This window comes from Nesoenas mayeri (assembly GCF_963082525.1).
Source record: "Nesoenas mayeri genome assembly, chromosome: 11".
Lineage (NCBI taxonomy): Eukaryota > Metazoa > Chordata > Aves > Columbiformes > Columbidae > Nesoenas > Nesoenas mayeri.
The window spans coordinates 18248376-18264252 of NC_137563.1; the positions used below are offsets into that span (position 1 = coordinate 18248376).

General features: G+C 42.9%; 1 protein-coding gene across 1 annotated transcript in view; it reads right to left on the reverse strand.

Annotated features, from left to right (window-relative positions):
- The window catches only part of PSTPIP1 (proline-serine-threonine phosphatase interacting protein 1), a gene marked incomplete at both ends in the record, with an annotated part of 44836 nt that extends 38401 nt beyond the window's left edge, over positions 1 to 6435 (reverse strand). Inside the window, one exon of the mRNA XM_080351537.1 lies at positions 6403 to 6435. Within this exon, the coding sequence (XP_080207663.1) occupies positions 6403 to 6435 (33 nt within the window). The remainder of the gene's footprint in view (positions 1 to 6402) is intronic.
- Positions 6436 to 15877: the final 9442 nt, after the last annotated feature.

Genomic DNA, 15877 nt, shown 5'->3' on the forward strand with positions numbered 1-15877 from the left:
TTTCCTTTTAGAAATTAATTAGGCCTGGACAAATTGAGAGCGGCACCAAATAGCATCTTGATTTGAAAAGCTGTTACTTTAAACAAAGAAAAGCAGTTATGTTTTTTTCGTTTATTTGCTCTGAATGAAACAGCAGAAGCTGGTAAATCTAAAGTAGCCTGAGCAGATCCTCTTGCTGGTGAGTTTTCACTTCATTCTCAAGACTGAGAGTAAATAATTGTTGCTTTTCATTTCAAGCAAAATTAAGTTGCACCAAGAGTATTTTACCAAGAGCTAAGAAAATGTTTAATTCCTCAATCTTGTTCAGTGACCTTTTTCCGCTACTCTGAAGAAGTACTGAGCTCCACTTACAGTGAGGGAGCAGTTCTTTGGGGAACTGAAAAGCTGTTGGGATCTAGATGCATATTTTCAAACTATTCTTTTGCTTAACCTTGACTCCCTGAGCAATGCTGCACGATCCCGTGCAGTGATCCTCAGCCCTCACATCCTGCCAGCCTCAAATCCCCAAATTCTCACTGAGCAACACAGGCAGCTTTGTGCATTATTGAACTGTGGCTGTTGAGAAAAGTTTTATTACAAGACCTGGATTAAACAGGAAATGAAACAAGTGTTTTCTGTGCCACCTGCCAGCCAGAATCTACCTTGCCACAGTATGGCATGAAAACACAGTCAGAAAAAGGCCTTTTTGAGCTAAAAGGAGAGCCTAATTTGCCTTGCCTTCCATACAAGTATGCAATGAGTGTAACTAGATTGCAATTCAGTGTCTTGCACTGTGCCTGCAAAGCAGCATGAGGTCCGTGTCCCCAGCCAGGGACTGTAAGCCTTGAAGAAAGAGAAGTGGTGCAGCTCTGTGCTGCGCGAGTGCAAGAGTGCAAACCTTGCGGGAGGAAAGGGATGGGCCATGAATCACCCAGTCCTGCGAGGAAAAAACATGGTGAAATGAGAATCACAGGGAGAATCTGAGATTCACTCTGGAGAATCTGCTGTGGGAGGAGAGGCTGAGAAGTGGGATTGCTCAGCCTGGCTCAATGTATGCAAAACCTGGTAGGAGGGAGAAGGGAAGACAGAGCCAGGACTTCTCAGTGGTACCCAGTGACAGGGCAAGAGGCAACAGACACAAATTGAAATACAAATTCTGTTTAAGCATAGGAAGGTGGTTTTTTGCTGTAAGGGTGCTGAGACACTGGAGCGGGTTGCCCAGAGAGGTTGAGGAGTCCCCATCTTTGGAAATTCTCAAATCGTGGTGCAGGACGAGCTGCTGTAGATGGCCCTGCACCACGCAGGGGCTTGGCTGCGTGATGTCCAGAGGCGCCTTCCAACCTCAGCTATTCTGTGACTCTTGTCATCAGAAAATGCACCTCAACAGGCTGCCTTAGCAACCAGAGGACACCCTCTGACCTTTGCATGAAGTGCTGTTACAGAGCCACAGGATCCATTTCAAGCCGTGTGTGACAAATAGTCAGTTAACTCTAGGTGGTGTTCATTAGATGTGTCTGTGTATGTGTGGGTGAAAAGAGAGTCAATAACTCACCTATTCCTTGTTTAAAATGCATATTAATGGCACAGTTAAAGTTGGCATAAATAAGAATCCTCCGTTTCTCTGAGCTCAAGCAAAACCAAACAACTTTTGCAGAACAGGACAGATCAAAACAAACCAGACATAACTGTGTAAAAACATCAACAAAATTGTCATGGTGACTTCATCAATCAACCAATTTAAGCAGTCAAAACCTCTAGGTAAGGCACTCAGTTGCAGCATGGTCATCAGGAAATTTTAATAAAATGTAATTGCTTAACTGTCTAATTATTTCAATGGCTGACCTAGAATGAACTTTCCAAAAACCCAAATCTACCTGGTCTTGAAAGCCTTCTGCAGCCTTAGGACCAGCCCACTGTTTTTAAACCTCCCCCAGATAATCTTCCTCCTTGTATGGAAGTTGTTCAGCCTGATGTGCCACACGCAGGCCATAACCAAGCATATAACCAAATGTTGCAAACATAAAACTCTAGTTCTGCCTTTTGATTTCATCACCAAGGAAATGAATCACCCCAAATATTCTGTACTTGGTTCCTCACAGAGCCCCAAGGTGCTGTTTAGGAATATGGGAAGTAGCCATTGACATGTTTCCCTCACTATCAATATCTCTGTTGGGAGCATTAGTTCCTTTGAGCTTCAATTTATCTGTTGTGCTCTGCTCAGAATTGATTTGTGAAGCACCAGTGTTTCCATAGCCTCCACAACTCATCAGGTGTTCTACTTGTGATGTCCTGTGGTTTCAGGGACTGTTCTGAGGTTGCAGCCCCTTCATGGGTGCTTCTCATTGCCCTGGTGAGCCAAGTGTCCGCCCCACATCAGCTGGGGGAATGTAGGAAGAAATTACATGCAAAAAAGGAATAGAACAGCCTCTTCCATGGAGACAACATTGACCTCACAACAAACACAGACATCAGCTGGGCGATCTGTTCAACTTTTCCAAGGTGATTCCCCCTTTATTCCCCTTTTCCACATGCATCCACCCATGATGACTTGCCCTGGGTGTAAGCAGGGCCACAGCCGTACACCTGCCTCTAGTCACGCTGTCTGGAATTCAGAGGGACACGACACACAGCAACGGCAGAGCCGGGCCTGCCTGTGTGCCGTGAGGTTATTTATCTTAATTTGCCCTGTGTTAGTAGATACAGGTGCAGCTGGTGCAACCCCACTCAGAGGAAGCGCGGTGGGGAACAGCCTGCAAAGCCGAGATGCCAGCGCTAAAGCTTGGGCAGCGCGTCCTTCCCTGCCCCAGCTCAGCCAGGATGGGGAGTGGGGGCTGGCAGGAGCCCTCGCCAACCCCGCTTCCTCCCCCCACAAACCTGCTTCCTCCTCACCAACTGCTTCAAAACAACCAGCCCTGCAAACCTTAACCTCTGCGGGAAAGCAGGGTAGCTCCCGGTATTAAAAAAATACTTCCTTTTTTGAGTAAAACAATATTGTATTTCTTCAGTATATTCCCTAGTAAGTCTAGAAAATAGTTTTACTTTGACTTTTATAATAATCTCTGCACTCTTGTACCACAGTTAAGAGTGTTATTAAGAGTTAAATTATTTATGAAGCTAATTACATCATTTTGGTCTACATAGTACAGCATTGTGTGAAAAAGCTACAGTCACAGGTGGAAGGCCCACCTACAAAGTCAGCTTTGCATTGAACCTGCTGTTGGATATAGCCTGAAGTCAAAAAAGGGATTAAGAAAACATCTTTCTTTGTAACAGGCTCTTAAGCACTTCCGTGGCTCCCATGCTGTGGTGTCGACCTGTATCTGTGGGTGCTGCACAGGCAGGAGCGGGGCCATGAGTTCACAGCAGGACAGGGAGGTAAACCTTGCTGTCTTATGTTCAAGACCTGCATACATGGCAGCCGGTGCCTCCAGCTCACTCACACTTCTAAATCTGAGCTGTGGCAATCCGCAAGCCCCGAGCTCACCCTAGAGCTGAGAATTAACAAGCACTTCACACTTAACAGCATTTTATTTTTTTTTAATCTTAAACACCTGAAGAACCCCTGACCTATTTTCGGAATTGACTTGGCCACTCCAGTTTCATTCAAAGCTGCTTGAGGGAACAGATTTGCTCCCACTCAGCTCTGAGCACTTTAGAGCCTGCTCCAAAACCAAACGCCTCCTTTGAAAGTCGTCCCCATTCCCCCCTCCCAGGGAAGAAAGGCAAAGCCAGTAAATGGTGCCAGGAAGCACCTCCTGGCCAGAAACAGCTGCGTTTCACAAGGCTGCAAGTGGGCTGTTGAACAGAAGGAAAAGGCAATGACAAGAATTTCAGAGGAAAAGCAAATGATGAATAGGAGAACATAGAATGAGACAATGAAGAGACTCTTACCAGGGGAAAGATTTTATTGGTTAGTGGTTTTTTGTTTAAAAAAAGTAATAATGTTGCTCAGATCACTGCTTATGAACATAACCCCATTACCATGAAACTCAGCTGGTATCACAGATGTGCTCCCCATTAACACAGGCATGTACCTACTTGTCTGTTACCGTGGTAACAGGTAACATCTGTAACATCTGTACAGCAGCCCAGCAATATTGATCCATTAGCAACTGCCCTGGCTATCAAAACCAATTTGTATTTTCATCTCACTAATATTTTCCAAAAACTATTATCAGAGGATAAAAAACCTTCTGCTAAGAAGCACATGTTAGTGGAGGACTTGAGCAACTTTGCCTTAAACCATTACAGAGTGTATGGAAGATATAAAACCAAAAATTGTAATTAAAATTGTACTAGTTGATGTTTATTTAAAAAATAGCATAAGTGTGAAACCCTTTCTGTAGCACTATCACTGTTACATTTAATAAGGGAAAAAAGAGATTAAAACTTACACCTGTTATGAGCTACAGCTTGTATTTTCCTGGAAGACAGCACACCCTGTTCCTGTAAAGTTTGAAGAACTTTGGGGAGGAATCAGTGGTGCTCTTTCTCTGCTAGCTGGGGAAAATCTACTGCTTTTATTAGGGTTTCTTTACATATTTTACATTGCAATAAGAACGAAAGAAACTTCTGCCTATCCGAAAGGGAATTGTTGCTTCACCTTGTCAGGGTGAATTCCAGGGAGAGGCTGCAGGCAGGTCTTAGGGATCAGGGATCTGTACTGAGCGATCAACTATGGTGCAAATATGCTTTTTGGTATCAGAAAGACGGTTTCCATTCATGGTACAAATTGAACAAAGGAGATAATTCCTCACTGAAGGCAACTGAGCAAATATATTTCCCTCTCACTAACGGGCATAACAGAACCTTATGAATGCAAAAATAATTGCTGATCTTGTGATTTAGAGGGCATGTTGTACACTTTTGTCACATTGTGCAATATCCTGTAACTTTTTCTTTGAAAAAACTTATTACTGCGTAGCTAAGACTACCCTGCTGCAACCGGATGTATTTCTGCCCTGTTAATCAAGCTTGGCAATACTATGTTTCCAGCCAAACAATATTAAAAACAAAGATGTTTTCCTTTAAGGAAGGTGTTAGCTTCAAAGCTAAGCAAGGATTATCGTCATGTTAACGTGACTAAGCACAGGAGAGAAGCATAGGGAAGAAAAGCCCTGAAGAGCTGGCCTGGCCAAATTGGCAGCTTTGGTTAATCACCGGAACCGTACTCCAGCCCAAACCAAGACCTTGAAAATAAATATACCAAATGTACCAGTTCTAAAAGTCAGATGGCACGTTTTTGAAGGAAATCCAGAAATGCAAAAGCTGAAGCTCTCAAGGTAGCGCTGGCTTGTGGTTGTGTCCTGCCCCATGCATGGACTGCAGTTAGTAGCTGTGTAAAAGAGGAGGCATGGAGAACCTCGGGTAGGTGTGGCTGGGCACAGTTACAGTTAACATCTAATTTAACTTTTGTATTTCCTCATTACTTCTTTTTTTCCATCAGTTCAAATCTGGTACTGGGTGGGGGTGGGGAGGGCTTCCGGGGGTGCTGGGAGGAAGGTGGTTCACCAAGGGGGTTCTTGCGTCTGCCCTTCTATTGCCTACCAAGAAAGGGTTTACCCTGAGGGGTGGGTGGATAGAAAGAAACCACAAACAGCAAATACGCCATGAAGGGGCTGTTCTGCTTAGACTGATGTGAAAATAGCAGGAATAAGTCATATGCCTTCATATCTTTGCTGAAGTCAATCATAGGTGCTGGAAAAATGACTGCCCAGAAAAGAGGCAACCATGTAACATCCTGTTTACCCAACTTTGCAGCCTTAGGGATTTGGTGGTGGTGGGTTTGTTTGTTTGTTTGTTTTTCCTTAAAACCTCCACTCTAGAAGCATCAGCAAGAGAAACTCAGATTACTCTTGAAAGAGAAATAACCATGGTCGTCTTTACCGTGCAACTGCAGAGAAAGAGGCACCGAAAGATGCTTCAACCAGAATTCAAATAACAGGAATAGAATGTATCTACTTGCTTTAGTATTCACTGTTTTGAAGCCAGTAGTGAGTGTCTGGGCTCCGTTCTCGAGTGTCACTGCTGGTTCTTCCTACTTGTGCTGCTGTTTGACTCCTGGGTGCCTATGTGCCTTGTTCTTGCCCTCTGCACCGAAAAGCAGGCAGGGACTCTCTAGGCGGGTGAGACAGACCCAGGTCCCTTTCAAAAGTGGTTTCTGGACCTAGCACAGGAACTGGGAATGTCAGTCGCTTTATATGGACTGGATATATTATTTACAATGTATCCTTCTGCCCAGGATCAAACACTTGTACTACCAAACAGTATCTTTTGGTTTGGAGACAAATTTGGTTTTTTACTAAACTAAATTTAAAACACAGAACGGGATTAGATTAGTTTGAAGCTGTAGGTACAACATTCCAAACATTTTAGAATACAGATATATTGAATGTAGGAAGCACATAGGAAATGCTCACTTACCCAAAACGCATCTTTAAACTGCATCTGTGTCATTATTATCGCTCTGTGGAGCAGGTGGAATCCTTCAGCAAGTTTGTTCTCGGGTGAGAGCAGCAGCAGCCACAGCACTGAGCCTTGTTGCTGTACCCCAGCCAAAGCAGAAGGTGAAGCACGTCCACAGACCTGTCTCTTCTGAAGTCAAGCTGACGAAAAATAGCATTGGGCAGTGTCAGGGAGCTCAGTGTAACCACCTGTGGCTCTGGAGGGACAGAGAGGAAAAAGAGCTCTCGCTCACACACAGGGACGTGCCTGCGCTCAGCACCCTAACCCCAAACCTGTTGCTCTTCTGGTAAACAGTTAATATTGAAATGAGGAAGCAAGGAGATGTCAAATGATGTCAGGCTGCTTCTTGCCATGTGTGTGAGTGGCTGGCAAATCAAAATTAAATTTAAAAAAAAAAAAAAGGAAAAAAAAAAAGCAGACGTAAAATTCAGTGGTATGGTTTGATCGGCACGGGAGCACAATTAAAATGCAAAGGAAACCAGCACAATGCAAAGAGATAAGCTGTGGAGGAAATTTGAGTCAAACTATCATATCACTTCTTACAAAGAAAAAGAGTAAAAGAGCGTAGCTCAAAATTGCATTTTGGAACTGAAAAAGCTTTTCAAGGCTCTGTTTAAATTAAGAACACTGTAAAGTGTGCAGGTGTCTGTACACTTTTAGATACCTGTATATCTATATAGAGAAAATTTCTGATTTACATGCCCTCATGTAAATGCTGCTATGAATAAGCAAGATATGTGAAACTTAGAAGTAAAATCCAAACTCTTGAAAACACTTGTGATAAGAGAGCTAAGAGTTTATTAGCAGCAGGACCTGCAGTGAAGTGTCGCAGACATCTGAACCGGCAGCAAGCGCAGGATGCCACTGCCATCAGTATTCAAACAGCTGCTTAAATAAGCCAACCGATCTGCTACAATGCTGCTGCAAATAATTGATAATAAGGTAATGTGTCTAACACTTCCGTGAAACCCTCTTTGAAATACCTGTCCTACAGGTGGGGCTGTCTCTGTTCACCTGCTTAGGATGTTTTTAAGGATTCTGTGCTTTTAAATACTCACTGACGTTTCCAGAGGGTAGGAAAAAGTGAACTGACACCCCCACTCCTGCTATGGTTGCCTGTGCAAAAATGTGTCCTTCCACACCAAGAGCACCTCAGGACTAACAACTAATTAATGTTGCTACAGATGTCTGAGTCTTGCTTTTTTTCTCGCTGTCACCACATCATCAGACACATGGGCAGATTATGTAGTGATGAGGAAATGTTGCAACTTCACTGAGCTCAGCGGCACCCAGAGATCTACTCAGAGAGATCTGCAGCAGCTGCTCGCTTGAGTTACAAGTAGTCACTCTGCAAGCAATTTGTATTTTAGAGAACCCGTAAGTTTCCTTCTCACTGGCCTGAAGAAGACAGGGAATGTGCAGAGACTTTGAAAGGGAAAATGAAGTGCAAGCCAAGGAGACCTAAAGAGAGTTTGCAGGGCCAGAGGTGTGAAACTGCTTGGATTGTCATGGGCAGTGGGAAAAAAGAATCATTGCATGAGAGGGGCAGAAGGAGAAACGCGAGGATTCACTTGCAGAGCGTGCTGTGGAGGAATGAGAGAAGCTTTCTTCTGGAAGGGAAAATTCCCTGAAAAAGTCCATTTTGAGGGCATGGGCACTAGTGAAATACTTCATGATCTTTTTAAGAATGCTTTATCTCAGTCTTTCTAAAACTATATATTTCCTCTTACTACTTTGTTTTGAAGGGGTTAGCTTTGCTGCTTTTGGAGTTCATAAAAATGCATCGAGTGTGTGTTCGCCCTCCAAAATTACTTGCTACTTTCTTATTATTTTTAGTTTGGCCTCCAAGTAAAAAGCCAATTGTCTGCCTGTATCTCGTGCTGAGCTCTGTGCTGTGTCTGCCCTGGTGCAGCACAGTCACCTCCCCCAGGGACAGCCGGGGTTCCCTCTCCACGTGCCCCAAGCACGGGCAGGCAGCCTTGAGCCATGGCCAAAGTTCTCTCTTACTGTTGGCTGCACAAGAGCCTCGAGCAACCCTGTTCCTAGCTGAGGTGTTTTGGTGAGCTGTCGGAAATGAGCTGGTGTGAGTCGGAGCCCCTGGCTCTGATAGAGCAGAGCTGCTCGGTTTGGAGCCACTGCTCACGTGTCCCAGCGTTGCTGGGTCGTGTCCAGAGGCCGCTGTGGCTTGCAGGGGTGGTCAGGCTTTGCAGGGCTATGGAAGAAGCAGAAAATTATCTCAGATTTGCAGCTGAAGAGACTGAAACCTTTAGCAAACGGTCCTGGCAAAGCTGTCAGTGCTCAAGGCAAAGGGCTAGGCTGGGTGAGTGGGATGCTGATGGGGGAGTCACCTCCGGGAGGCTGTGCCGCACAGCTGCTGAGGTGTCAGCAGCGTGGTGTCAGCCACACCGTGGGCTGGTCTGCTACAACTGCTGCTTTGTGGGATGCAGTTACTTGTTGTAAGCTTGTACTGCTTGGAGTAGTACCCAGAAATAGCAGTTCGCAATAGCCATCTTACGTAAAAGACACGCCAGCCTCCTGACCAATCCGGAAACTCATCTTTGTCCCTTTCCCAACCAAATGTATCGGGGTAGTCTTGCAGTCCTTTTGTAAAACTCTCATGGTGAATGCTGAACTTGGAGAACGAATCTTCCTAAAACCATCCTCCAAACAGGAAAAAGAAAACACGGTGTGCGGTCCTTAAATGCTGTCTCTCATGACTGGGTTAATATTTTGATGTGAGTGGCCTGAGATGTATGATGGTTGGAAAGGCTGAGCCCAGGAGGGAGCTCTGCAGAGCTGAGGAAAGGAGAGCAAAACCTACCACCTGCTATAATGCCATCTACGGAAACCACCTTGAACTTCATGAGATTTTCCCCTACAAAATGGTTTTATAGACTCATTTGTGCCAAATGACGCATTTGCAGTGGGTGAGGGGCTGAGACTGTGGTCACTGTAGGGAGTGGGACTAGGGTGGCAATGACAAGTGATCATCTGCTCATTTGTTTATTTGGTTATTGATGGGCTGGATGCTTTGGAAACCTGCAGGGCCTTTCATCTCCGCTTCCTCACCCTTTTAACGTGGTTTTTCATCTAATCTTTGCGTACAGCTCCACTCAGAAATTCTGCAGTGTCAATAACAAGCATTAAGTGGGACGCTTCCATGATAGCCACTGCAGTTCCCTCCTCACCGCTGCTCTCAAAGGTTAAAAATCGGGTTTTATTTGATAAGGCAAATAATTGGTCACCAGGCCAGAGTATTGGGGTTTTTTCCTGTAATTAAATTGTTTGGCATCAGAATGTACCATTTGAATCTGTTCTCTTGTGGAAAGTGATTACAAGTCTGATTTACTTTCTTTTTTTTTTAAGTTCATAGTAGAACCCTTCAAATTTTGATGTGTATCACAGTGGAAGGTTAACTTCATTGTTATTAACTATATACTGCCTTGAGCAAAGCTTTCTGTTAGGGATTTGGGTGGCAGTTTTGGAGCTGACAGTAGTTAAAACATGAAAATAGCATCTACAACCAGGGTTGTGCTCATCCAGGGCTTCAAGCGAGACATTCTTCACAGTTACTGTTTCTGATTTTGGGTAGTCTGATGGAGCGGACAGAAAACTTTTTAGTCTACATAGGAACAGGTCGAGGGAGTCTATGAAAAGTATTAAAGCGGTATATAAAGAGACGCTGGATACTCAGATAATTCAGGTGTTAAGGCGGCTGTGTTTTTCAAAACTCCTCAGGTATATTGTGGTCCCTTGGAATCATTGTTTGTGAATAGAAAATGGAGAATAGAAGGTACTTTTACCATCCTTCAAAGCCTCCGTAACAATTACATCTGAGAGATATGGCTTCACAACAATTGCTGTAATAGTCCTGTTCAAAATTAAACCAGTCCAGCCTCTGGTGTCTTACTGAGTCCTGAGTCCTGAAGACACCAGCAGCAATGAAACCACCTCCAGAGGGAAACCACAGCTAAAACACACACGCGTTTTACCTGGTGAGCTGCGCCTGCTGTTTCTATTTCCATACAAATGACTATCCGACTTTCCATGTGAGAGATGTTGGGGGCTTTCAAATTATCCACTATTGTGCCAATTTAAACATTTTTGAATCATCTTGCCTTCTGTGAGGAACCAATCTCTGTTCCCATGGAAACAGAAACAGCAGCCTCCGAGCACCCACCTTCATTTGCTCCGGCTCCTCCGAACGCGCCCGAGGCCCAACGCTGATGCAAAGTGCTCCAGAGCCGACGGCATCAGCCCCGCTCGGCGCTGAAACACGCTCCCTTTGCTTCTTTTGGAAGGAGCTATTTGAACCTCCTTCCAAAAGCACCGTTGCACAGTGCACCACGGTCCAGTTGGCATTTTGCTGCAGTAAAATTGACAACTAACATAAAGATGAATTGCATAGACTACGTTCTTAAACCAGTATCTAGCATTTCAGAGCGGTTTCCAGTGGAAGCCTTCACTGAGAGGTAGACCCAGTCCCCGAGGTTTTACCCAAGAAAAAGACAATCAAAATCTTCGCTGTAATTATGAAAAGCAGGAATTGATTTCCTCTAAAATTAACAGCATGATATTCTGTATATCCTAAAATTATGGTTTGTATGATAGAAATGTGGGGATTTTTGTGCTTGGCACCTGTTTAAACATGGTTCTCTACCATCTTTACTCCTGAAAGTGTTTCAGAGTCAAAACCAGAAGACAAACTGTGGAAAAGTGCAATGTCACAGGAGGGTGATGAACAGGAACAGTATCTGGTAGTTCTTTGGAGAGCCGCGTAACCACTGTGTGAAAGGGAAAATGAAAACATTTGGGTTTCTATCTCCCCTTCTTGTCATAACTTCAGGTACCTGCAGAAAGATCTGCTTTGTTTCTCTGACATCTTTTGTATGTTTTTCCAATATACTGGCTTTCTCCATCCCATTAATTCAAAGGATATCACTGTTCATTTGCAAGCCTTGCGTCAGACACAAGTGCAGGATATGCTTTGCAAAAAACCATCGTACCTGATGGAGCCTCGGGGGTGTGCACAGCGGCAGCAGCTGTGCAGACTGCCATTCGCACACATGCCGTTGTGGTTGCTGAAAAATCTCGACTGTTTAGTTGATCTCAAACCACTGGACCTTTGCCCAAAATACAGCCTCTCCAGCAGCTCTGTCTCTGTACAAAATGGTTAGTAATACACTGGATAGTTTAGCATCATGGGAGGCAAAGGTTTAGATTCCTTTGGCATGTTTTAGCAAATATTCTGCATATTTCCTTATTTAGAAACATCACCAACTGTTTTATATTTTTTCCTGAGTAGAAAAGCAAAGCTGTAGCAAGTCAGTGAACATCTGAAAGATCTTCTCAAAAATCTCTAAAAAACAAAACTTTCCTAGATAAATTATTTGCATGTTTATTATTGTAAACATTCTGAAATATTAAAGTGTAGTTGTTTCGATTTCCAGATAAAAGGCAACTTAGTTCAGACTTAGTCTCAATTAGTACTGTAATCCTCCACCTGTTTGAGAAAACACCTATTCAGACACTTTGCCGCACAATCCTGCCCCGGTAGCCAGAAAGAGCAACAGAGAACCGGGTACAGCATTCACAGCATTTGTGCTTTTTGCAAACCCCAAATGCCAGGGAAGTGATTATGCCTGATGTTAAACATTGCTCAGTCTTGGTTTTCTACTGTTACTATCAAAACAAAGGTTTATTACTGGCTTTCTCAAAACCATTTGACTTTTTCTCTATTTATAGTGAATTCCTTTTGGATTTTTTTTTTTCAACTCCTTCCTTTTTGCTTTGATAGATCAGTGGGGCTGGTAAAATAACATTCTTCATGAGCAAGTATTTCCTTACACCTCCATTCAGAGCTGTTGGTGCACAGCCATGGGAGCAGCATTTATGCAGCACAAAGTATTCTGCTTTAAGGACCCAGTTCTTGTGGAATTACCCTTTAATATGACTTTACTTCTTGTGAGAAGGGCCCAAAGCACTTCACACTACCCTCTGTATAGAGAAGGTACATTTGTACATACAAATAATATACATGTTATAACAAGAATAACTGCTACCTTAAAACCAACATTGAAATCAGTGTTCACCTTCTGAGAGGTTTTTCTTAGTGAGCTCTGGCATTTTTAAGACGGAGGAGGAAAGGATAGATTGTAGTTGGAAATGCTGTGTACTCAGGATGACTTAAGATGTATAGAAAAATAAACACGTGTTGCCAAAGGGTTTAGATAGGATCACTTTAAGCAGGATTATTTGTGCCTCCTGGTCTGTGCAAGGCAGGTCTCAGCTTCAATCTCCTGCTCCAGGCAGGACTAACTTCAAAGATGGATCACATTGCCCAGGCCCTTTTTGAGCTCTGACTGTCTCTGGGGTGGAAATTGTTCCACCGTCTCTCTGGGCCCATTTCACTGCTAAACCACCACTGTGACATTTTCATCTGGTCAGAATTTCCCTTGCTGGAACGTGTGACTGTCGCCTCCTGCCACTTCCTTGTGCGCCTCCGAGACGTCTGGCTTGTTTACACCAGCAGTGGAATTTTGCTTTCCTGTCACCCGTCCCCTTGCCTTGAGATGAGCTGTGCTTTCGCTAGGACGTGCTTTTGGAGATAATAATCTATGAGCTGCTTTGTGTTCTGGAAAACTTTGCAAATTTAAGCTCCACAATACTGATACTTCATCTACTTGCTGTCATAGTAGTCTCCCTTTGCTCTGTTCCCCTGACATTTTTACATGCACTGTTTGTTTAGAAATCAAACTTTGCTAGATCCTTGGTTCTATAAATGGAAGGATTTTGGACGAAGCTAAGAAATTTTGTTCTCTTCATTGAGTTTAGCTAATATTTGTTCCTCTGAAAGTCTCTCCCAGACACCATCCAAAGATTCATCGTAATGCACATTCCTCCAGAGCCAGGGCTGCCCTGAGATCAGGGATAAGTAATTCTGAGGCCGACAGTGAGGTTACCTTCCCAACAGGAACGCTCAGTCTCTAAGATGCCTGAGGGGTTATCACATGGAGACAAAGAGGTTTTACCAGCTTTAGTATTTGAATTCAGATGATTCTGCACGTCCTGCTCACAAAGTGAGAGCAGATGGAACAGGCCAGACTCCTGTTGGCTGCCTCTTGTGTGTGACGTCCTCAGGCTCCGGTAATCCCAGATCCAGTACCAGCCGTTCCTTCCATCAATATAGAGAATAAATGATGGCACACCGGAGTGCTGACAGTCTATGTTCTGACCCAGTAAAGTTTCAATTTAATTTCTATCTACAGTGAAACAGTTACAAGAGATGCTTTGCTTCACTGCACTGTTTCTCAGTAGAGTTAAAATGCTGGGTGAGGGGCTCTGGATCACATAACCCTGAAAATACTGCAACTACTCTTGTGTAGAATATTTGGATAGACGTCACTGAATGTAAATGGTGGGCTGGCAATCCGGGCAACCTAAGCACTAGATTAAACTATCAAAACCCACATATCTTTGTAAGATTGTGAAGGGTTATTTGCCCTCTAATCCTAAAGTGAAAGAAGACTAATTTTAAAAAGCATTATCAGAAATCAAGAGAAGTCTATGTGAATTTACTCTAGGAATTACAGGAATGTTCAACAGATACAACATTATTAAAGGATTAAGTTTAGCACTTCTCCAAATCCGTATTTCGGTTACTGTAACAATTACATTGTTTCCTTTTGAAGCACTAGTTTTCTGTGCCCAGAAAATGACATTAAGAGCAGCAAAGTGACACGAGCTGTAGTTCTGTCTCACCATGAGCTAAGCTCTAATGATACCTCCCATGATGTGCTTACAAAAATAGTAAAATAAGCAATAAATGGGATGTTTGGCACAGATAGGGAGATGCAGACTGTATAAATGATATACTGTTCAGTATTTTGCTAGTTTTGTTATACCTCTTCTTATTCTTGGTTTATACAAATTATTGCAATGCAGCAAATGGCTTGGAGCGGAGTGCAAGTGCCAGGGCCAGTGGCACCTCCCAAACAGGCTTTTGCTTGGAACTGTCGAGGTGACGATGACATTTTTAATACTGAGTAGGCAGTTGAATCTGTCATTTAAGATTTGTTTAAAAATGCCATAAAGAATAATAACGAAAGGGCAACTTCAGGTATATTTCAAACCAACAAAGATGACAAAAACTCTTTTAGTATTCCTGGACATACTGGATTTAATTAGACTTCACGTATTTATTTACTTTTTAAATCAGATCCCACCACCAACATGGCAATTGATGTATTCACATTCCCAGGAACTGAAACAAATATGGGTTAAAAAAACCCCCAACCACTACAACTGAAAAGGCATTTTGAATTTCTGCAACTGTGGTATCTAAGAAAATACAGTAGAAGTGTGTGTAGTTTTGATCTGAATGAAAATTGCGAGCCTTTTAACAGGGATACTTCCACGCTTATGTCAAGAGGAACTTCCTGTACTGAGAATAATTAAGAAGTGGTGCATTGGGAGAAAAACAAGGCAGAACTAGAGCTTTTGCTCAATAAAAGGAGTTGGGAGGAAGACAAACATTGGTCAAGAAGAACATTGCAAGAGCATTACGGCAGTTAGTTATCTAAGAATTAAAAACCACTAACACACACTACAGTCTGTTCTGCGAGGCTTTGTCTTTGTTTAGAATATTTTGCTAATTCCTGTGCCTTCCTACGAGATAAGAAGTGAATACATGTACTTTCCTAACTTGAATCTGTTGTGCCATTAACCTTTCAGATGATTTCAAATAATCACATACTAGGACAGTACTTACTTTCTTCAATGGTAATTGTGGAGCTTTCAACCAAAGTTAACTTTCAGAGGTTGTTACTACATAGGTTATGTAATGCCTTGATGCTTTAGAGTTCCATATGTCCCAGATAAAAAAATCCCTCCACATCCGCTTTTGTAAACTTGTCCAGCAAACGCTAAGAATGTTGCCATTGTACCCTACATACACTGTGTACACTGTTCACACTGCAAGGACGTGCTCTGGTGGCCCACAGTAAGTAATACATGGACAAGACACAAAAAGAGTATTTTAAGTTTTAATACAACAAAAGAATAGGGTCTTAACACTGTAAAATACCATCGTATTACTAATGCTGTAGAATTGTACATTAGAAACAATTATTGTCTATAGATGTAAAAATAGCAAGTTTTATGATACAATAAACACAGTATAGAAACCATTTAAAATGAAGTAGAAACCTCTTAAACAATTGAGGCGTTAATCTAAGTGTTTCTACAAATGTATTAAATAAAACACAGTTAATACTGACTCTAAACATCCCCCCCCATCTTACCCACTCCCCCCCCAATTAAACTAATTAGAAAAAACAGTAGTCTCTCAGTTACTACGTTTTGCATTCTTTCCGAATCATTTAGATTCTCCATTTTCTTCAAGTACAATAGAACAACTCTTCACAATGCAGTA